At 49.4% G+C, this 24,114-nt stretch overlaps 1 protein-coding gene and 1 pseudogene across 1 annotated transcript; one reads left to right on the top strand and one right to left on the bottom strand.

The window, feature by feature from the left end:
* Positions 1 to 771: 771 nt before the first annotated feature.
* On the bottom strand, positions 772 to 1,731 carry LOC129198469 (olfactory receptor 14C36-like). The gene has a single exon (XM_054807758.1). It carries the CDS (start codon positions 1,729 to 1,731, stop codon positions 772 to 774), a length of 960 nt encoding a protein of 319 aa, XP_054663733.1.
* A 5,737-nt stretch (positions 1,732 to 7,468) lies between these two features.
* LOC129198468 (olfactory receptor 14A16-like) lies at positions 7,469 to 15,462 on the top strand (annotated as a pseudogene).
* The last annotated feature ends 8,652 nt before the right edge of the window (positions 15,463 to 24,114 follow it).

Raw genomic sequence — 24,114 nt, 5'->3', positions numbered from 1 at the left:
GGAGTGCTGAAACTAGATGATCTTTAAAGGTCCCTTCCAACCCAAACAATTCTATGACTTTATGATTTCCCCAGTATAGACACTGATTCCAGCAGGAGGATGGGGCTGGTCAGATTTCAAAAATCAGCTCTCACCTGGACAGTGGTGAATGGCCTTCCCTGTGCTCCCCACAGGCCCTGAGCTGGTGGTGTTGCTCTGCAGAACAAGTGGGCTGTGAGGCCCATGCGGTGACTCCACACGGCCATACTGGTCAGGGTGGGAAGCAGACCCAGCCAGCTGGGGATCACTGCTGCTGATCCTCCTCCCTGGGGTCTGTGGATGTGGTAGGACATCATGTGTGTGTCACCTATGGGACAGTCCTGGGCATGTAAAGAACTGACCGTTGACCATCCAGGCTGTGATCACACTGTCACAGTAAGCTTTTTGCTCCTGAAACCAAGGACAAACAGTCCCTTCTGGGGAGCAATTCCTTGGGACTATTCTTGGAAGCAGATTTAGAAGAAGAGCCTAGCCTTCAGGCAGTGCACTGGAGCGATCCCATTTTACTACAGAGATGCTATAAGAGAGTCCACACTGACTCACTCTTAAGACGTACACTTATATGGGCTTCACATGAGACAGAAACGATTCATTCCTCATTAGCAATGGGAGGAATCCAAATATTTCTGTGGCATATGATAAGAACAAGCTGTAAAACTAATTACATAAAAAAATAATATCATGATAAAGAAAACAAACAAAACACAAGCCTGGAACAGGATGCATTGGGAGTCATTTGTGGAGAGTGATGGGAACGTTATGACTACAGAAAAATGACCATAAAATCAGTTTCCTCAGGGAATCCTTGAGCTCCTTGTTCCTCATGCTGTAGATGATGGGGTTCACAGCTGGAGGCAATACAGAGTACAGAACGGCCACCACCAGATTCAGGGATTGGGAGGAGATGGAGGGGGGCTTCAGGTAGGCGAACATGGCTGTGCTGACAAAGAGGGAGACCACGGCCAGGTGAGGGAGGCACGTGGAAAAGGCTTTGTGCCGTCCCTGCTCAGAGGGGATCCTCAGCACGGCCCTGAAGATCTGCACATAGGACAGCACAATGAAAACAAAACACCCAATACCTGAACAAAAACAAAACACAAGAAGCCCAACTTCCCTGAGGTAGGAGTCTGAGCAGGAGAGCTTGAGGATCTGGGGAAGTTCACAGAAGAACTGGTCTATGGCATTGCCTTGGCAGAGTGGTAGTGAAAATGTATTGGCAGTGTGAAGCACAGCGCTGAGAAACCCACTGCCCCAGGCAGCTGCTGCCATGTGGGCACAAGCTCTGCTGCCCAGGAGGGTCCCATAGTGCAGGGGTTTGCAGATGGCAACGTAGCGGTCGTAGGCCATGATGGTGAGAAGATAAAACTCTCCAGTGACAAACAAGACAAACGTAGACACCTGGGCAGCACATCCTGCATAGGAAATGTCCCTGGTGTCCCAGAGGGAATTGGCCATGGATTTGGGGAGAGTGGTGGAGATGGAGCCCAGGTCGAGGAGGGAGAGGTTGAGGAGGAAGAAGTACATGGGGGTGTGGAGGCGGTGGTCACAGGCTATGGCGATGATGATGAGGCCGTTGCCCAGGAGGGCAGCCAGGTAGATGCCCAGGAAGAGGCAGAAGTGCAAGAGCTGCAGTTCCCGCGTGTCTGCGAATGCCAGGAGGAGGAAGTGGGTGATGGAGCTGGCGTTGGACATTTGCTGCCTCTGGGCATGGGGGCCTGTTCAAGGAGGAAAAGTCAGTGACACATTAGAAGAGACTTCTCTGAGAAAAACCTTTGCATTTTCTTATGGAACTCCTCCTCCCTCATCTGAACGAGGAACAAGACAGCTCATTCCCCCACCCTACCAAATGAGTGACATGCTTAACATTTTACAATGGAGCTTGGGCACCTAGTTCCCATGAAGGCACTTAGAGAGCTGGACCACAGAGTCAGTATCAGAAGAGAAGCTGATCTGTGCCCCCACATAAACCCCAGAAAAAAAGAGCACCATGGATACATGGGGAAACAAGGAAAAATAAAAATAGTAAAAAAAAAAAAAGCAAGGAGAGAAAGACAGATGGGCACGCAGTGAAGCCTCCTCCTTACCCAGCTGTGCACTCCACCTCACAGTGTAGGTGCTTTGAGCCCCTTTGTTTTGTGTCACGTTGCAGGACACATGCACCTGTCCTTTCTGGAGGTCCAGTTGCGGAGGAGGTGACTTTTGCCCTGGACCCCACAGCCTTGTGGGCAGAGGCTGTGCTGGGCGGGAGAGGAGACCAGGGGGTAGCTCTGGGGAAGGCATCTTCACTGCAGAGGATGGCAGGGATGTGCCCATATCAGCCCACCCATGATGTTTCTGGGAGCAGCTCCCTCACTTGCTGCCCATGTCTGTGCCACCCGGAGATGTCTGTGCCGGGAGCTGTTTCTCTGTCATCACGTCTCCTCCCTGTCCACGTTCACAGACCTTATCCTACCTGCTGTGTGCTCAGTTCTGCACTGCAGACACCTCCTGGTAGCAGGACACTGCCCAGGGGAATTTCTGTGTGTGCAGAGTCTAAGGGGTATCTCAGACAAGTTCTATGGAGATCTGGGGTCTCAGTGCCTCCTCCAGAACAGAGAAATTCGAAACAACCGCTGTGTAACCCAAACGACCAATAAGAGAAAACTTAAAGCACAGACACCTTCCCTTTCAGATAGCCCCGGCCTTGACCTACCTCTTGAAACATCTCCTCCAGAAATGTCCTCAGGGTGATGTGGAACTGTGAGCAGCCCTGACCCACACAGCACCCTCTCAACAGCAGACAGACCTTGCTCTGCCAGGGATCGCACCTTCCACCCACAGCTTCTCCCCACAGCTCTGTCAGGAGATCCCTGGGCAGGCTGAGTGCCGACCCTAGCAGGTGGCAGAGTCCCTGCCCTGGCACACACCCCCCTTGGGTGAAGGGACCCTGCTATGAAGGACAGCCCTGGGAATCCCTGGGTGCACCCCTGGATTCACACCCTGCAGCTGTCCCTGAGAGAAGGGAGCTGCGATGCCCTGTCCCTCTGAGGGTGCAGAAGGGAATTGCTGCTCAGGAGCACCTCCTCCTCCTCTTCCACACTACAGAAACTGTGAGGATCCTCTTGAAAGATCCCATAGGCTGTGGGATGTGCCAGCTTTAGGAGATCCCCCCAGGAACTGCAGCTTTGTTGCCATGCACTCAGAGACTTACCACGTAGAGGGATGTGAAGATTTCTCTACCCGTGAGCTCTCCTCTTCCCTCACGCCCCACACTGCCTTTAACCTCTCTCCGCCTCGCTCCTCTCCTCTCCCATTCGCTGCCCGCAGCCCTGCTGTGCTTTGCAGGGGAGCTGCTCCTGGGCAGAGCTGTCTCTCACAAGCACTGCCCGATTGCCATGAGCCTCCTCCATCCCAGGAGCCCAGCCCAGCTCGGGGGCAGAGGACCAGCCCAAGGCGCCACTTTCTCTGCCCTCTCTGGGCTCCCTCGAGGTGCCCCTGGGGCTCTACTGTGAAACAGACTGATGTAATCACTGATGTCTCCTATCAGAGACAGAGTTGGGCATGAGAATAATCTTTTCTCATCCCACTATAAGACAGGAAAGCCAGACAGTGACAGGGATTGCATTTGTCTAAGCTGACGGGAGTGATTCTGCTGAGTCGGTGGAGGCATCTCCTTCTGGGTTTGTAACCCTGGGGCTAGCAGGGGACTCAGCGTCCTTCCATGCCTCAGGAGGTGGGATTCCTCTCTCCTCCTTCACTTTGCCTGCACTCCTGAAATCTCTCTGATCAACCAAATACGAACTGAGGAATTAAGGAAAATTATGCCCAGAGACTTGGCTTGTTAGGGTGTTTTGCATGTTAATGAGCCCTCTGGTGCTAAGTTCCTGAACTGCAGACACTGAAAGCTTCAAGAAGCCTCTAGAGAAGTAAAAGTCAGAAGCAAACATCCATGTTTCTGAGTGTGTTAGCGGGCCTCACTGAGGGCCATCACTGAAGATCCCATGGAGAGAATGACCAGACAAGGTGCCCATCCCTGGGGGCTAGTGAAGAAGGAAGTCAGAGGCACTGGTTACAGGCGGAAAATCAAATCTGGAGGTGACTCTGAAAGCTTTCAATGTGTGTTGCCAAGCAAGATGGCCAAGCCTTGCCCCCCATCCCCTGCAAAGTGGGAACCTTTCTCACCAATGTGTCTCAAAAACACTTCCCTCTTCCCCTGCAGCGATGGGTCATCACTCCAGGAAGTTTGTGTCACCCTCCAGGCTCATGGATGTTTCCTGAGGTCCATCCAAGTGTGGGGAGTGACAGAGGGGAAGAAAGTCAGACTGAGCACAGCCAGCCCCAGGCATTCCCCGCCTCCTAGGTTGAACCATGCACACAAGACGGAAGTGTCTCTATCATCCGTGTTTTGCACAGGAGGGATCTCCCTTCCTGCCATTTTCCCAGGACACACCTCCTCCACCCACAGACATCAATTGCTTTCCATTTCTGGGCTCAGACATGGTTGTAAGGATTTTTTAAGCCATCAGGCATCACGTTGTTTCTCACCAACATCCCCAACCCTCTGTCCCAGACCTACACATGGCCAGTCACTGCTTGTCAGGGCCACTGATACTTCAGAAGAGTCCTTGAGTTTCTTGGGCCTTCCTCATGCTTCGTAACAATCTTGATGGCTGCATTCAGAGCTCATGGTGAGACTTCTTGTCTGTAGCAGGGCCTTTATGACCATCTCTTATGAGATGGTTGTCTTTTTATGATCTCCTGTGCAGAAAGAGTAGCCACAGAAAAGCACCAAATACACCAAAACGGATGCTGAGTGAAGTGCCAGTAAGAACCAGGTGAGCTAGCCCCATGCCTGGGCAGGGAGTCTGTAGTGGGGAGAGGATTCAGCCTCTGCCACTCTCTGGAGAGTGAAATCAGTAGTGTCCATGCCACCTGGGGACACAAAGGGAGACTTTTGCAAGGCCACCCTTCATCTGAACTGCGTTAGATGTGTACTTGAAGATGGGATATCATGCCTTATATTACAATTACTGAATTCAATTGGCATTGCCCAGAGTGGCTAACACAGATGGATGCAGATCGCTACGTTGCAGATATTTAGATTTCGGTAGATAAATGCTATTTTTATTCTTTTTAGCCACTGATACACTTAGGGAAATCACACGAGCACCTGAAAGAAGGCTTTTTGCCAAAAGTCCCAGCAGGTTTGCATCTCAGGAAACAGAATGCCAGACGGAGAGGGAAGGATGAATGGTTTGGGCACTGTCTTGGGATTTGGGAAACTCAAGCGTGCTCCTCTCTTCCCCCACACCCTGACCTCCTCAGTGACATGTGTGAGAACTCTAGCAACTAGGTCTGAACCTCCAGTTGAATCAGGTAATTTGTGCCTAATTGCAGCCAGTGTTGTACTGCCAGCTCATGATTTGAGCTTCCATTTCAGTGCAAACTATTTCTATTGACATTGTCTCCATCTTCCCTCTGACACGGCCACTGTGTAACACAACTGCCCTCTCCAGGAAAAACAGAGCAAATTAGTACCTGAACTGGATCTTTTCCCCTTGGTGGAAATGAAAGGCTCAAGCCAAGAGGCCCAAGAAACCCAATTTCATATAGGGCCAGCTAATGAAAACATTGCGTAGCTGATGGGACCTTCTCTTTACTGACAGAGAAATTGTGAAGCCAGACAATACAGTTTCACCTATTTTTTCCTCTCTCTTTTTAACCCGGCTGTCAGTATTTTTGTGTTTTATCTGCTTTGCCACTTTGAAACTGTCTTTGAAATACTATACCCAGCATAGTTTATTTTTTTAACCCAAATGAATATGCAGCATTGAAGTGGGTTTCCATACATGGAGCAGCTTTGTACAATGTCTGCCCCAAGAGGGGAAATAGCTCACCTTGCATTTGGAAACAGGTGAAGCTGTGGGGGATAAATGTATTTTTTCAGACAGTAAGAGATAAGGTTGGCGAGATGTGGGTTGCAGAGATTTGGGGTAGTTCTTTCAAGATCTGAGCAGGCAGAGCTTTGGAGCCAAGGAAAAATAAAGAAAGTCTCAGCAACATTTTTGAATCAGTGGCCTGACCACTAATAACAGTAACAGGACAGTGCTGTAAGGGAATTCCTTTTCCTTCTTGATGGTGATGAACTAACGTGCTTTAATTTCCTTCCTGACAGTCATTCTTACCTGTCAAGATAGCCATAAGTTCTCAGTAGTTTGCCTCTGGCATGCAGTTTTTAGAACAGTGCTTTTCCCTCTCACTACTAACTCTATTATCATTTAAAGATTAGACTTCCTAGATGGTATTGCCTTTAAACCATGCCTACTCCATATCTTGTGCATATGTGCATATTTTTGGGAGCACAGGGAGGTGGAATAGGGGAATTTTTTAGTTTTTTTAGCCAAAGGAGGCCAAGGGACAGATCCCAGATTAGTGAAAGCTGGAAGCTTGGAGTTCCCTTCATCTGCCCTGCATTTCAGCGTGTAAAATGAAACCAATGTAGTGAAAAAAGTTTGCTTTGATTCTCTTTAAAGCACCACATAGACCAGGAGACAGGCCAGAACACCTAAAGAGGAATTACTCTTCTCTGTCCCAAAAGAATCTCAGGTGGTATGGCATGACAATTCCTGGATTCAAGGATTTGGTCAAATGACTCATTTCCATTTCTATAACCAGGCTTCAATGCCTGGTTCATGTGCAGACTCTGTACATGGATGCTGACATTTGTTAAGCTCTGACCTCAGAGCTGGCCCTACTTGGAACCAAAGGCAGGACTAGAGACCTCCTGAGCACAGGACAGTTCCACCTTGAATTGTCCCATGAGCCTATGCTGTAGAGACCCTCACCTTCTGGTGGAGCTGAACCCTGAAAACCTCCAAAGATGGAGATCACAGAGAGTCTCTGGGTGTCCTGATGCAGTGCAGCACCACTCTCCTAGTCAGTTTTTCCTAATGTCCAGGGTGAAGCTCTCAAGAGGCAGTTTGTGGCTCTTGCCTCTGCCATACCATCTGACACTGCAGGTGTGACCAGATGGATGATCTGCTCAGCCTGGTGGCAGAGCTATGAGAGGAAGCAGAAAGGTTAAGGAATATCAAGGAGTCTGAGAAAAAGATTGGTGAAACCATGCTCTGCCCTCCTTGAGACAGAAAGAAGAATAGCCACCAGAAACAAACAAACAAACAAACAAACAAACAAACAAACAAAAAACCCCAAAAAACCAAACAACCAAAACCAAAAACCAAAAACCCCAAAAAACCACCACCAAAACCCAACAAACCCAAGATCAAAGGGATCCTGTATCCTCCCCCCACCAGGATGAAGGCAGTAGCTCAAAGGAAAGGAGTGAATGGAGGCAAGTACATGCTCATGGTGGCAGGCGAACCCCCTCCTTGCCCACCTTGCTTTCCCAGGTGCCTCTATACAATAGGCTCTGGATGTGGAAGGCCAGTCAATGGATGATGTGGATGACGGTCCATCTACACCAGAGATCTTGTCAAGGTCAGAAAGGTCATGACCACCTCCATGAGGAAGAAAAGGTGCATTATAGTAGGTGACTCCCTTCTGAGGGGAACAGAGGGTCTGATATGTCAGACAGACCCTTCTCTTAGGGATATCTGTTGGCTCCCTGGGGCCTGGGTTAAGGACACCACTGGTGTGGCCCTCAGACTATTACCCATTACTGTTCATCCATGTTGGTGGTGATAAAGCCACAATGTGTAGTCCAAGAGCGACCAAAGGAGACTTCATGGCCTTGGGAAGAGAATCTGAAGCACAGGTTATTTTTCCTCTCATATTCCAGTTCGGCAGCAACATTGGAAGAAACAGACGGGCCCAGTCTATTAATACATGGCTCCATGGCTGGTGTCACCACCACAGTTTTGGGTTTTTTGGTAATGGCATGGCCTACACAGCACCAGGCCTGCTGGTGTCAGATGGGATTCACCTTTCTCAAAGGGGGAAGAGGGTCTTTGCTTACGATCTAATGGATCTCATTGACAGAGCTTTAAACTAGACTTGAAGGGGGAGGGGGATAATAACACGCTTGCCTGTGACAAGCTGTGAGATGACACACCAAGATTAGAGGGATGGGGTGACAGCAAGGGCCCTCAGCCTGTTGCTTAGAGACATGCTGGATACCCTGCAGCACACTTGAATTCTTATGGAGATGAACCTTGAGCTCCTGAGGTAATAGAAGCCAACAGGGAAACACCAGTGAAATACATCAAAACGATTAAGGGGTGTTCCTCTAAGAAGGTGACACAGTTGACAGGCCACCTGAAGTGTCTCTACACCAATATATGCAGCATGGGCAGCAAACCAGAGGAGTTGGAAGCCACTGTGTTGCTAGAAAGCTACGACCTAGTTGCCATTACTGAAACTTAGTGGGATGAATTCCATGTCTGGACTGTGGCTATCGATGGCTACAGGCTGTTCAGAAGGGACAAGCAAGGAAGGAGGAGTGGAGGCATTGACCTCTACATCAAGAAACAGATAGCGTTTGAAGAGCTGTCTCTGAAGAATAGCCATGAGCAGGTTGAAAGCTTATGGGTAAGAGTTAGAGACAACAAAAGGAACCTTGTGGTTGGTGTCTATTACAGGCTGCCTGATCAAGGGGAGTCTATTGATGAAGCCTTCTTACCCCAGCTACAGGAGGCATCACACTCACAGGCTCTCATCCTGCTGGGGGACTTCAACCGCAGTGACATCTGCTGGAAAAGTACCACGGCAAGCTGTAGGCAATCCAGAAGACTTCTGGAATGCATTGAGGATAACTTCTTAAGCCAGGTGGTAGCTTTACCAGAGGGGATGTCATACTGGGCCTGATGATCACCAATGCAAGTGGGCATCAAGACTGGAGGCAGCCTGGGCTGCAGCGATCGTGCACTGGTGGAGCTCACAGTCCTGATGGCTGAGTTGAGTCCTGCTGGTCAAACTAAAGGGCAAGAAGGAAATGCGCAGGTAGTGTAGGTAGGGACAGCTATGCTCAGAAGAGTATAGGGATGCTTCCTCGTTGTGTAGGGATGGGGCCAGGAAGACCAAGGCGCGGCTGGAGCTGAATTTGGCAAGGGATGCAAAGAATAATAAGGGCTTCTACAGGTATGTCAGCCAGAAAAGGAAGGTCAAAGAAAGTGTACCCCTCCTGATGACCACCACTGGCAAACTGGTAAAAATGGACAAGAAGAAGAAGGAGATACTCAAATTTTGCCTCAGTCTTCACTGGCAACCTCTCTCCCCATACCTCTTGAGTGGATGGAGTGCAAGATGGGGACTGGGGGAGCAAAGTCCCTCCCACTGTAAAAGAACGTCTGGTTAGTGACCACCTGAGGAACCTGAACATACAGAAGTCTATGGGACCTGATGAAATGCATCCCAGAGCCTGAAGGAATTGGCTGATGTACTTGCCAAGCCACTCTCCATGACATTTGAAAAGTCAAAGCAGTCAGGTGAAGTCCCTAGTGACTGGAAAAAGGGAAACATTGCACTCATTTTTAAAAAAGGTAGAAAGGAGGACCCTGGGAACTACTGACCTGTCAGCCTCACCTCTGTGCTTGGGAAGATCATGGAACAGATCCTCCTAGAAGCTATGCTAAGGTACATGGAGGACAGAGAGGTGATTTGAGACAGCCAGCATGGCTTCACCAAGGGCTGAATGGGCTGAATCCCACCCGTAGAGAGTGGGATTGAGTGCACCCTCAGCAAGCCAACCATATACTGGGCTGCATAAAAAGAAGCATGACCAGCAGGTTGAGTGAAGTCCCTCTACTCTGCTCTTGTGAGACCCCACCTGGAGTACTGTGTCCATCTCTGGAGTCCCCAGGACAAGAAAGACATGGACCTGTTGGAGCAAGTCCAGAGAAGGGCCATGAAGATTATCAGAGGGCTGGAACACCCCTCCTACGAAGAAAGGTTGAGAGATTTGGGGTGCCCAGCACTAAGATGGTGCCCCTGATGCTGCCCTGTCTCTCAGAGTTGCTCCATTAGAGCTTGCGGTTACTTGCACATATCTTGGACCACTCATGGCACCTCAAATGTCACCACGTGTTTCTGTTTGAACGGCTCGCTGCTGGCTTTCATCTCCTTTAACTAGCAGTGGAGATGAGACCAGGAGCTCACATGCAGGTGACTATATTTTGATCACACCTGAATTGAGGAGAGAGGAATCCCATGTCTTGTGCGTTTGTGACAGCCATGAGAGGGAGCTGAATTCCCTTCTAGGGCCAGGACTACAAATCTAGAGTGAGATGCCTTGACTGACGCAGCTGAATCACTTCCTCAGCAAGGGTAAAGGAGATCCCTCCCTGTCAGCATCTGGGAGTCTTGTCTAATATTAAGACAAGAAAAGATGATTTTTATACCTAAGTCTTTTCCTGATAAAAGAAATGACACTGCTAGAAATAAGTGTCTTTCACCAGCTAAGGGTGATTATTTCAGTGATTACTTCAGTCTGCTTCACAGCAGGCTCCCTTGGAGACCCAGTGACAGCTGGAGGGAGCCCAGAGGGGACAGAGAAAGTGGCACCTTGGGCTAATCCTCTGCTGCTGAGCTGGGCTGGGATCCTGGGACGGAGGGAGCTCATGGCAATTGGGCAGTGCTGCACATGGACAGCTCTGCCCGGGAGCAGGTCCACTGCAAAGCGCAGCAGGGCTGCGGGCACGGCCTGCAGGCAGCGAGGGGAGATGAGTGAGGCAGAGGGATGTGAAAGGCAGTCTGAGGTGGGAGGACAGAGGAGAACTCACGGGTAGAGAAATCTTCACAGCCCTTGACGTGGTAAGTCTCGGTGTAGAGCAGTACAGCAGCAGTTCTAGGAGGGATGTCCTATAGGAGGTACATCTCACAGCCTATGGGATCTTGCATGAGCATTTTTGTGTGGGAGAAGGAAGCACTTGTCCTGGTTTTGGTAGGGATAGAGTTAATTTTCTTCCTATCAGCTGGTATAGTGCTGTGGTTTGGATTTGGAATGAGAATAGTGTTGATAACGCACTGATGTTTTTAGTTGTTGCCAAGCACTCAAGGACTTTTCAGCTTCTCATACTTTGTGGTGTTCATGACTTGTTTTGTATATTCTATTATTACTATTATTATTATAATTATAATCATCATCATCATCTTCTTCCTTTTATGTCCTATTTAATTGTCTTTATCTCAACCCATGAGTTTTACTTTTTTTTTTTTTTTCCATTTTCAATTCTCTTCCTCTCCCACTGAGGGGAGGTGGGTGAGCGAACGACTGTCTGGTTTTAGCTGCCTGCAGGGTTAAACCACAACAGTGCTCTAGAGCAGGCATTCCTTTCTCCATGGTCAGAGGGACAGGGTATCATGTCTCCCTTCTCCTGGGGATGGTTGCAAGGGTGTGAAGGTAGGTGGTGCCCAGGACTGTCCTTCCAAGCAGGGTCCCTGCACCCCAAGGGGATGCCGCAGTCCAGAGTCAGCACTCAGCCTGCCCAGGGAGCTCCCCACGGTGCTGCAGGGAGAAGATCTGGGTGGATGGAGCAACCCTCAGCAGGGCAGGGTCCTTCTACTGTCTAGAGGGTGCTTCAGATTCATATCACCCCTAGGACATTTCTGAGGGGAGTTTTTTCATCAGTGTTATCAATGGAGCAATACCTATAAAGACAAAGAGTTTTCCTGAGTTTGTGCTTTCAGTTTCCTACTGCTGGTGAGGGTTGGGGAGGGGAGAGAAATGGAAAAGAAGGTAAATTTGGACAAAAGACTGACAGATCAGTAGGTCTGCTGGAAACCTGGTAATATTCAATCACCCACTCCTCAGCCTAAGACTGCAGCAGCACCACATTTTCTAGTTGTGGTCTGTTTTTTTCTGACCTGATCCTCTGGACCACCAAACACCGGGATGCCCCAGAGTGTGCCCTGCCACTGGGAGTTTTCTGCAGGGCAGAGCTGAGTGTGTACAGGGTGGGATGGGAAAAGACAGAGAAACAGCTACAGGGACAAACAGCTCCAGGCAGTGGAGATATGTCAGGGGAGGAGACGAAAGTGCTGACAGAAGTGCTAGACAAGGTGGATTTGGGCAATTGCTTGTCCATTCCTCCAGTACAGTCATCTTCCTCTGAGTAAGGCCTTGGTCTCCTCCCCAACCCACAACTTCTACCATGTAGACCGTGTTGTCCAGGGCATGATCTACCTCCTCTGCAGCCAGAACTCCAGCAGAGGAGGGGTGCTTGTCTCCTGACACTGCTCCTTTACTCTTGCACAACAGAGGGTCTTGGAGTGACTGCCCAGCAGTGTTGATATCGGGGGTGTGTGCAGAGCTGGGTAAGGTAATGTCTCTCCAAAGTATTTCTCTGCCTCTTTGCCTTCTTTGACATAAGCATCATGGTATTTTCCAATATTTCTACACCTGTCCATGCTCTCCTGTTATTTTTTGCTGTCTTTCTGGGGACTGGAATTTCAGCTAAAGTTCAGACAGCAACTCTGAGTGTGCTGCCCACAGATATGTCTGCATGGGAATGAGGTGTCCCTGCCCCCCTCTGAATTCTGGGACTCCAGACAATACAGCATGTGGGATTGGGAAATGTGACTACTGTCCTTTCAGAAGACCCCATCTTCTACTGTCTCCCTGTCTGTTCTTACCAGGGCAGTGCACTTGCTGGGGTTTGAGAAAGAAGCAGTCTCTCTCTGAAGCCACACCACCTCAGGACCTTTAATCGTCCCCCTGTAAGTGTCATGTCAAACCGTTCTTCACAAAGGTGCAGCTCTCCCACAGCATCTTTGTGATATCTGAGAGCTCCACAGTGAAGCCATGGTGATACTGAGGCCATAGAAATGCTGCTGAGCATTTTTCAGCATGGGTATGTGAGAGGATGAAATGAGCTTTGCATTCCCTGGGCTAGAAAGGGAGTGTTGAGACCTCACTCTGTTGCAGACACAGCACCCTAGAGTGGTTGTTCTGGTCATCCATGTGAAAAGCACAACCTCTGTGTCACTCTGTGCTCATTCTGATCTGAGAACAAGAGAGGAGTTTGGAGAGCTGCACTTTGAATCATGAATCCCCCAGCTCCGTACAGTTCCTTTCTCAGAGTAACTTCTGAGTGTGATCATCCTCCAGCTGAGAGGGGCTGGACATGGCAGCTGGGAACGAGATTGCTGGAGAGACCAGCTCTCCTGACTGCGTACTAAGGCACAGGGAACCATTTGTCTCTCTCAGGACTCACTAGTGTTGATGTGAGAGTAATCCAAAAGTTGAGGATTTCTACCCCTTCAAAGAATGTGTCCCTGATCTGACAAGATTACAAGAAAGTGTATTGTTAAGCCTCTGTGCTACAGCCCATCCACTGGAGCATGGAGCAGGAAGACCTCCAGCAGCCTTCCTCCTTGATGGGTGCCTCTCAGGTGAGTGAGGATGTCCATGCAGTAATAGTCCCCACCCGCCTCTCTCTTGTGACCACGTTTACAGACGAAGGGCAGATGGAAGGCAATAGATTGGAAGGCAGGTTCTGTCTCACTAGTGACTGATTCAGACTCAGTCACCTCTGTTCAAAAGGGTAAAACCAGAAAAAGGAAATCCCTCCCAGGGCACTTTTCCAGAGGTAGGTGGCCCAAGTGCTAGTGTCATCTCTCCTTTCAGGACATGGAGACTATTCCCACAGGGGCATTTAATCCAGGCTCCTGCACTCAGCCCGAGGTGTCTATCCTCAGTGACCACCTCCATATACAGGGCTTTTTGCTGCTTCTGTGTACCAGCTGCTGTAGAGCAGGTCTGACTCCTAAGGAACTCATTGGATGAGGACCCTCCTCCTCATGGTACAGTCAGCCAGAGTAAATCAGAACAAAATCAGAACTACCATCCACCTGTACTCAGCACTGGTGAGGCCACACCTCGAGTACTGTTTTCAGTTTTGGGCCCCTCACTAGAAGAAAGACATTGAGGTGCTGGAGCGTGTCCAGAGAAGAGCAGTGAAGCTGGGGAAGGGTGTGGAGAACAAGTCTTGTGAGGAGTGGCTGAGGGAACTGGGGTTATTTAGTCTGGAGAAAAGGAGACTGAAGGGAGACCTTATTGCTCTCTACAGCTACCTGAAAGGAGGTTGTAAGAAGGTGGGCATCAGTCTTTTTTCCAAAATTACAACTGATAGGACAAGAGGAAATGGCCTCAAGTTGTGCCAGGGGAGGTTTATATTGGAAATTAGTAAAAATTTCTCAACCAAAAGGGTTGTCAATCACTGGAAGAGGCTTCCCAGGGGAGAGGTAGAGTCACCATCCCTAGAGGTATTTGAAAGATGTGTAGACATAGGGCTTAGAGGCATGGTTTAGTGGTGGACTTGGCAGTGTGATGTTTATAGTTGGACTTGATGATCTTAAAGGTCTTTTTCAACATAAACGATTCCAGGATTCTATGCTTTTATGATTCTATGAAAGGATGAAGAAGCATGAAGGTCTTCTTGAGAAGAGAGGCAATGTGGGAGGTTTCTGTGAGAAAAAGAACAGTTTTTTCTTAGAGAAGCCTGTCCTGAGTTGTCCATGTATTTTTCTTCTTCTACAGCACCCAAATCCTAGAGGGACTAAATGTTCAACAGCAGTTCCATCACCCAGTTCCTCCTCCTGGCTTTCACAGGCACACGGGACCTGCAGCTCTTGAATTTCTGGCTCTTCCTGGGCATCTACCTGGCTGCCCTCCTGGGCAATGGCCTCATCATCACCGCCATAGCCTGCGACCACCACCTCCACACCCCCATGTACTTCTTCCTCCTCAACCTCTCCCTCCTCGACCTGGGCTCCATCTCCACCACTCTCCCCAAATCCATGGCCAATTCCCTCTGGGACACCAGGGACATTTCCTATGCAGGATGTGCTGCACAGCTCTTTCTGTTTGTCTTTTTGATGTCCTCAGAGTTTCATCTTCTCACCATCATGGCCTATGACCACTACGTTGCCATCTGCAAACCCCTGCACTATGGGACCCTCCTGGGCAGCAGAGCTTGTGTCCACATGGCAGCAGCTGCCTGGGGCAGTGGTTTCCTCAACGCCATGCTGCACACTGCCAATACATTTTCGCTACCACTCTGCCAAGGCAATGCCATAAACCAGTTCTTCTGTGAAGTCCCCCAGATCCTCAAACTCTCCTGCTCAGAATTCTACCTCAGGGAAGCTGGGGTCCTTGTGGTTAGCCTCTGTTTAGCATTTGGGTGTTTTGTTTTCATTGTGCTGACCTACGTGCAGATCTTCAGGGCCGTGCTGAGGATCCCCTCTGAGCAGGGACGATACAAAGCCTTTTCCACGTGCCTCCCTCACCTGGTCGTGGTCTCTCTGTTTATCAGCACCGTCATGTTTGCCTATCTGAAGCCCCCTTCCATGTTCTCCCTCTCTTTGGATCTGGTGGTGGCAGTTCTATACTCAGTTCTGCCTCCCACAGTGAACCCCCTCATCTACAGCATGAGGAACCAGGAGCTCAAGGATGCCCTGAGGAAGCTGATTTCATCAACACTGTTTTAATAGTGATAAACTTCCCATCTCTCTCTAGAAATGTCTCCCAGCGTGTCCCAGAGAAGTCTTGACCTTTTATTATGATGAGGCTTTGGGCAATGTGGTCTAGTGGAGGGTGTCCCTGCCCGCAGCAGGGGGGTTGGAACTAGATGATCTTTGAGGTCCCTTCCAACCCAAACCATTCTATGATTCTATGATTACTGACCTCATTATTATTATTATGATTATAGTTTCTGTTTAGAATGTGACTACGGAAATATTTGGATTCTTTCTACTTCTACTGAGGCATGAACATGCTCTCTGTCATCTGGAGCCAGAATAAAGGTGTTGAACACTGGGCCAGAGCTGAATCCCTCACAGCACCTCTGTAATAAAATGGGATCTCCTGTGTGCCATGGGCTTTTCTTCCAATGCTGGTGTCAGGAGTAGGCATGAGCGATTGCATCCCCAGAAGGACGTTGCTCAGGATTCTGTATGGCTGCAGGAGCAAAAACCTATCAGTCACATCGTCACATGTTAGCAACTGAGGACTGGATTTTGGACTCACTCATCAGTGTCTAGTGAGAATGGGGGGCAATGACTGGTCACTGAGTTTCATGTTTGGGGCTCTCCATATTGGACTTGGCAGATGACATCATTCTTGAGGACAAACTGGAGCTGCTTGGAGAGCCAGGGGGATGTCCAGGGACAGTGTGTGCCTCTGGTGGGCAGTGACTGGAGCCCCACAAATTGAGAGAGCACTGAAGGTGGAGTCACCTAAAGGTGAAGTGTTGAACTAAGATATCCACAGGGAAAGAAGAACTCTGCAATCCCAGAGGAGGCAGCAGGGACCCAGCAGCATGGGGAAGGTAGGCTGGAGAATGATTAATGTCATCCTTATGGAGGCCCACTCACCCATAGTGTTAATGCACAAGAACGACATGGGTCCCTCAAAATAGTTTCATCAGGGCTTGCAGACACTTGTGCATATCATGAACCACCTCTGGCACCTCAAATGCCACCAGGTCTTTAGTGTGAACAACTAACTGCCACCCTCCATCCCCACTGATTATAGAGGATTTTTAGACCAGGGACTCACACACAAGCACCTCTTTTGTGCACACTTGAACTGTAGCAAGAAGAATCCCAGCTCCTGTGGGTCTGCGTGGTGCATGGGGGGAGCTGGTTTCTGACCAATGGCAGGATATGTGCATAGGCTCAGCTGAATCACCCTACAGAAGAGAAAATGTACCTCTTGCTGTCGCTGCCTAGGTGTCCAGCCAAAAAGGAGTAAAAGAAATAGGGGTTAAGAGAGGGAGAATTTCCATCTCTTTTTGATAGACATTCTTTGATAAGCCAAACCACACTGCTGGCGTTAGCTGCCCTCCACTCTTTGGAGAAGGAGCTCAAAGATGCACTGAGCAAACTGATTTCATAGACATTTTTCATCTGTAATAACTTGCCCAGACCTGTGTAGTCATGACACCCATGGTATCTCAGGATAGTTCTGCATTCTGCTTGATGTTCATTGCTGTTGTCTATGTGATCCTCATGTTCATACAGAAATTTTTGGATTCTTCCCAACTCTGCTAATACATAAACCTGTTGTGTCTGACCTAGAAGCATGTTGTGTATGTTCACAACATTGTCACAGCTGACTTCCCAATATTATGTCTTTAAAAATGTCATCTCACTGCAGAGATCTTCAGTGCTGGTCCTGAAGACCAAGCTATAATTCAAAAGATCAGGGAAAGAATATAGAAAATAAGTGGCACCCTAAAAGATCCTCTGGCTTTGCTTTGGTTCCCCAGTGGCCTGAAGGATGAGCTCAGCATCCTAGAGTGATCTGATGGGGACCCAGGTCTGGATCCAGGGCTCAGGTGTCAGCGCTGTTGTGGTTTAGGCTCAGCTGGCAGCTGAACACCATGTGGCCGCTTGCTCAACCCTCCTTCGGTGGGATAGGTAGGAGAATGGGAAGACAAAGGCAAAACCTTGTGGGTTGGGATAAGGACAGTTTACTGGGACAGCAAAGGGAGAGGGAAATAGCAACAACAGTACCGATAACGGAACATACACAATGGGTGATAACAGAAAGCAATTTACCAACTCGATGACCAACTGGATGCTCAGCCCACACTCAGACGGTCCCGGAGCCCCGCCGACACCTTCACCTCCCTGACTGGCCCCTTTTTGTGGTGAGCATGACGTCACATGGTATGGAATAGCCCCTGGCCAGCTTGGCTCACCTGTCCTGTCTCCTTGTGAAAATTAACCCTATTCTAGCCAAAACCAGGATAAGCGCCTAGTGCAAATAGAGTTGGACAACCTACCTTGAGCTGACACACAGGCTATAGAGCTAATCGCAGACACTCGTCCTTCTGGAGGGGAATCAGGAGAGCTCAGGGGCTCTGCAGGAACCGCATGAGCCAAGGGGTGAACAGGGAGCTTCACAAAATGAGAAATCACCCAAAGTGTAGTCTTAAAAAGGGAAAGCACCAAGGGTGCAAAGTGAATTGAGGACTCTGCAGGAGAGGCAGGTGGGACCCAGCGAGCATGGGGAGGGAGGCTGTAGAGTGATTTACGCGTCCGCAGTAAAAAATCTTTGGGCTGCATCCAGTGGAGCACCCAAAGACCTCTGGTGCCTTAGGATTAAATAAGAAAGAGAAGTTCATTTCTGCACATGCCAGTTCAGGGACGGCGGCTCTATGGCTGGGCAGCAGGAGTTATTGGAGAGGTCCCATCATCAGGTTTCTTGTTCTGTCCTGGGGAGCGGGGAAAACCTGTGGAGATGGTGGGAAGGCAAAGGCTTGATGAGTGGCATCCTGGATACAAAGGAGTTGTTAGCCTGTTTCCTCATGCCATTGCTAGCTTTCAGTCTTGGGGCTCATGGGAGGCTAACCCTCCCCATCTCTGTTTCTGCCTCCTCCCCCCACCTTCCCAGGGCTGCTCTTCCCTTCAGAGGGGCTTAGGCTGTGGTGGGAGATCCCAGAGCCCTGAAACCCTCTATGGGGGGCAGTGGGGAGAGCTGGGAATGGGGCAGAGCTTGCCTGGAAAGTGCCTGGCAGAGGGAAATGGAGCGGAACACCAGGATCTGATCAGGGAGCGTGCAGGCACACAGCCTTGTACTCACGATGCAGAGCCTGGAATTGTTGGACAGAAAACAAATGTGGAAGGTGCTGAAGAGGAGCCTGGTCTGCTCCCTGGACTGACTGGGAAGCTTTCCCAGGGCAATCGTCACAGGGCAGCCCCTCACATTTACAGTGCCAGCTGCTCAGCTCAGCTCCGGGGTAGTACACGGCCAGCTTGATCCTCCAGGACATCTCCATATCCTGAGTAAAGGAAAAAGGTCAGCCCTGCATGGCATCTCTTCTGGACCAGACCCCAAGAGGTTCCAGAGGATGGCTGTCTCCTGTGCCCCTGTGGGGCTGTGCAGGGACTGGGTGCTCAGATCCCACAGTTTCTGTTAGGAGACTGAGGAAACCAGGAAGCCTGAGGCAGAACTTACCAGTGAAAATGAGGGAAAAAAGGTGCTGAATAACTCAGATCATTACATGCCTTTGGTCAGTAGGTCCTCTGCCCCAGTCCTCTGCCCCGCTAGGCAGCAGGCACACCTTTTCCTTAGCTGCCTTCCTTTTGTTATTGATTTATCTAGAGAAGCTTTTCTGGTTACCCACCCCTTGGTGCTTCCAGCTCCAGCTGAGCTCTGGTTTCCCTAGCTCTACCCCTGCATGCACAGACACAGTCTCTTCATTCCCCCTGGGCAGACTGTCCCCCTTTCACTGTCTGTGCACGTCCACCCAGCAGCCCAAGCTCGGGTGATCCTGCCAGGATTTCCAGCAGCAGCCGCTCATGAGGGAGCTCCCCAGGGAAAACTGTGCCCAGCCTGAGCAGAAGGGACCTCGACTTTCACTGCCCAGGCCTGCCAGCCTGGCAGGGCCAAGGACCCATCTCCTGCCACCCCACCTCAGCCTGCTCCTGACAGACTTCATCGCAGCCTCCAAAGGAGCTGGGGCTGTCTGGGGTTCTGGGGCAGTCTGGTGGCAGGAGGATGGGACACGGGCACAGCATCAGTGGTGATGGCAGCAGAGTGACAAAGTCTGCCCTGCGCAGCACAGCACTGGATGGCTGATGCCTCTGTGGTTGCTTGGGCTTCGGATTTGGGGAGGATGCCAGCCAGACATTAGGAGTGCCAGGAGTTATGTGGGCTTCCAGTACAAATGTGATCTGTGGTGGTTTAACCTTGACTGGATGCCAGGTGACCACCAAAGCTGCTCTATCACTTCCCCTCCTCAGCTGGGCAGGGGAGAGAAAATATAACAAAAGACTTGTGGGTCAAGATAAGAACAGGGAGAAATCACTCACCAATTACTGTGACGGGCAAAATAGACTCAGCTTGAGAAAATTAATTTAATTCATAATGAATCAAATCAGCGTAGAGTAATGAGAAATAAAACCAAATCTTAAAACACCTCCTCCTATCCCTCCCTTCTTTCCCAGGCTCAACTTTACCCCCATTTCTCTCCCTCCTCCCCCCTCAGCAGCACAGGGGGATGGGGAACGGGGGTTGTGATCTGTTCATCACACATTGTCTCTGCTGCTCCTTCCTCCTCAGGGGGAGGAGTCCTCACACTCTTTCACTGCTCCAGCATGGGGTCCCTCCCATGGGATACAATTCTCCATGAACTTCTCCAATGTGAGTCCTTCCCACAAGTTGCAGTTCTTCACAAACTGCTCCAGCATGGGTCCCTTCCACAGGCTACAGACCTTCAGGAGCAGACTGCTCCAGCGTGGGTCCCCCACGGGGTCACAAGTCCTGCCAGCAAACCTGCTCTGGCGTGGGCTTCCCACGGGGTCACAGCCTCCTTCAGGTGTCTCCACCTGCTCCGGCATGGAGTCCTCCATGGGCTACAGTTGAATGTCTGCTGGACCATCATATGAATACCTCCAAGGACAGGAATAGCACAACCTTTCTTGGCAACCCAGTACAGTGCATAGCGAAAAGATTTCTCCATAGGGCGACACCAGTCTAAATGACCCTTCTTTCATCTTTTGTCTATGATCCCTCATCCTTCAACTATGCACTGAGGTGAAGAATTTAGAATCTTGTTAACCACCTGATAGGTACTGTAAGACCTCTCAAGACAGACCCTTGCAGTACTCCACTTGCTACCGGCCTCCAGGCAGAGTGTTACCTGTTCAGGATTACCCTCTGCACTCTCTCAACAGCTGTGGATGAAACCCCACAGACTTTTATGGGTCAAGCTCTCTCAAGTGGTGACTTGATCCTCGTGCACTGCTAGGATTTCTTCTCTTCCTTGTGCAAACTAGAAATAATGTAAATATATTTCATAGAGGAGACAGTTGGACAGGAAACTGAGAAGAAAATTACCTTGTCCAAAAGGCCAGAGCTTTCAGGAAGCTTCCAGTTTTAGGGAAGAATGGCCACCAACTGAAGCCATGAGGCTTCAAAGTATTACTAACCTAGCCTTTCTGGAGCTCCTTTTTGGTACAGAGGGATGGAGAACAGGAATTCTTTTCCTTTCCCCATCTCCTCCAGCCAGTGTCACTGGGGTACATGGTGGGAGGACAAGAGATTTTCATAAGAAAACTTCACACAGGAGATAAGGGAAATCTTTTTCCTCATGAGGAGAGTCAAAGACAGGAAGAGATATAATTGTGGCATCCATTCTTGGAGGTTTTCAAGTCCCAGCTTGCATCAAGTCCTGAGCAACTGGCTCTGACCTCATATCTGACCCTGCTGGGAGCAGGAGGGTGGGCTGGAGACCTCCTGACAGCCTGCCCCTCGACCAACATTGGCACGTAGGCAGGATGCCACCCATGTCATCCAAAATGACACACAAGGCACATTGCTGCCATGTAAGGTATGATTCTCTGAAATCATACTAGCATTGGTGGAGCCAAGGGGTGTCATGACTCTTACCAACATTCAAAAGGCATTTGCATGATTGACTGTTGCTGCCAGATGACCCAGACGCTAAGTGTCCATGATAGTCCGCTGGAGCCATGACATCACTAACAATCCTGTGTTTGCTTTTGGTGATTGGGTGAGTCACTCTGTGTGAGTGCTGTTGCTCATCCTTCTTACTGCCTAAATAAAGTTTGATTTATAACGCGTTGTCAGACTACATTACTGTTTGGACCACACCTCCTGATACACAGTAAATGTATCACAAAGCCTGCTAAGGAGAGAAAAGGTGGTGTCTTTATTTCTCATTTTCACAGAATCACAGAATCACAGAATGGTTGAGGGTGGAAGGGACCTTTGGAGGTCATCTAGTCCAACTACCTTGCTCAACCAGGGCCACCTAGAGCTGGTGGTCCAGGTACATGTCCAGATGATTTTTTTAATATCTCAGGGAAGGGAGACTCCACAACCTCTCTGGGTAATCTGTGCCAGTGCTCATGGCACTATGTGTGTGCCTGACCAAAAAGTGTTCCATTATGTTCAGAGGGAGCTTGCTGTATTTCAGTTCGTGCCCATTGCCTCTTGTTCTGTCACTGGGCATTACTGAAAAGACCTGACTCAGTCTTATTTGCACCCTTCCTTCAGGTATTTTTATACATTGATAAGATCCTCTCTGAGCCTTCTCTGGGCTAAACCATCTCAGGTCTCTCAGCCTTTCCTGACAGGAGAGATGCTCCAGTCCCTTAATCATCTTTGTGACAATTTGTTGGACTCTTTCCAGTGTGTCCATGTCTCAAACTGCAGAGGCCAGCATTGGACACAGTAGTCCAGGTGTAGAGTAACTTGTGGTGTACCCCATGGGTTATACTGGGTCCAGTCCTGTTTAACATCTTCATTAATGATCTGGATGATTGGGTAGAGTGTACCCTCAGCAAGTGCTGCTGTTACAAGACTGGGAGGAGCAACTGATATGCCAGAGGGCCATGCTGCCATCCAGAAGGACCTGGACAGGCTGGAGAAATGAGCTGACAGGAACCTTCATGAAGTTCAAGAAGGGCAAGTGCAAATTCCTGCCCCTGGGGAGGAACAACCCCTTGCAGCCATATATGTGATGATGAACAGTTGGCTAAGGGTTGGGCTCAAAGTGTTGTAGCAAATGGGGTAATATCTGGCTGGCAGACAGTCACTAGTGGTGTTCCTCAGGGCTTAATTTTAGGACCAATTCTCTTCATTGGTTTTATCAATGACCTAGACATGGGAGTTGAGTGCACAGTAAGTAAGTTTGCCAGTGATATTAAATTAGGAAGAGTCATTGATTCCCTTGGTGGTAGAGACGCCTTATAGAGAGATCTTGACAGATTAGAGCACTGGGCAATCATCAACTGTATGACATTCAAAAAGAGCAAATGGTGGATTCTGCACCAGGGATGGTGTAACACTGGAAGTACATATAGATTGGGGGACAAGAGGCTGCAGTGCAGCCCTGTAAGAATGGGGTCTGGGAGTTTTGATTGATGGTACGCTCAATATGAGTCAACAATGTGCACTGGTGGCCAAAAGGGCCAGCCATATCCCGGGGTGCATTAAGCCCCATAGCTAACCAGTTGAAAGAAGTGATTGTCCCGCTATACTCAGCATTGGTGCAGCCTCACCTCAAGTCCTATATGCAGTTTTGGGCTCCATAATATAAGAATATAAAATATTAGAATGTGTCCAAAGGACTTTTCACCAAAGATGGTGAAAGAACTAGAGGACATGACTTATGAGGAGCAGCTGAGGATACCAAGTTTGTTCAGCTTAAAGAAGAGGAAACTGAGGGGTGTCATTGCTGTCTCCAACTCCCACATGAGGGAGATGGAGAGTCAGGTGCTGATTTCTTCTCTCTGATGTCCAGTAATAAGACATGAGGGACTGGCTTAACACTGCATCAGGGGAAGTTCAGATTGGATATTAGCAGAAAGTCCTTCACTGAGAGGGTCAAGTGGCTTCTTCACTGAGTGGCCAAGCACTGGAACAAGCTCCCCAGGGAAGTGGCCATGGCCCCAAATCTGTCACTGTTCAAGAAGTGTTTGGAAAATGCTCTTGGATCTATGGTTTAACCTTTAGGTTGCTCTGTGTGGAGTTATAAGTTGGACTTGATGATCCCCATGGGTTCCTTGCAGCTCAGGATATTCTATGATTTTATGATGCTTTGATAATATTTGAGGTATAGCCACAAAACCAATCCCTCGAAAAACACCTGACTGTCCCTTCCCACAGGGTGTGCAAAGGCTAGCAGTGGAGGGTGCTGCAAGCCCACTGAGTCCAAGGCAGATGGGGACTTTGCAGCAGGAGATGGTATCAGGACAGGAAGAGATTTTTTTTTTTTCTCAGTCTCTGCAAGGAAGAAATAACTAAAAGGGCCTGATCGATCCTAATCATCGCTTAGGAAAAATCCTTGAGTCTTGAGTTCAGCACACATCCATTACTGAGAATTGTCAATGGTATTTTTGGTGTGCCTAAGAGAAATAGATCAGCTCTTAATTATGTCCATTGAAACCAATTAACAATGCCTATCACTGGTGTGGACGTAGCAGTCCTTGGGTGGATTAATGAATATGCACCACCTCCTCCATAAGAGCTGGTAGCTGCTGTCCCCCTGCCCAAAGGGACAGGAGGGCTAGGTCTGCCAGAGAGCCTGGTGATGCCTCCAGCCACAAGTACACAAAGGGCTGCAAGCCTGCTCCACACCTGAGTATCCTTCTGGCCAGTGCAGG

The sequence above is a fragment of the Grus americana genome, chromosome 33 (genome assembly GCF_028858705.1).
Source record: "Grus americana isolate bGruAme1 chromosome 33, bGruAme1.mat, whole genome shotgun sequence".
In the NCBI taxonomy this organism is placed as follows: domain Eukaryota; kingdom Metazoa; phylum Chordata; class Aves; order Gruiformes; family Gruidae; genus Grus; species Grus americana.
This window is presented reverse-complemented; position numbering and strand designations above follow the sequence as displayed.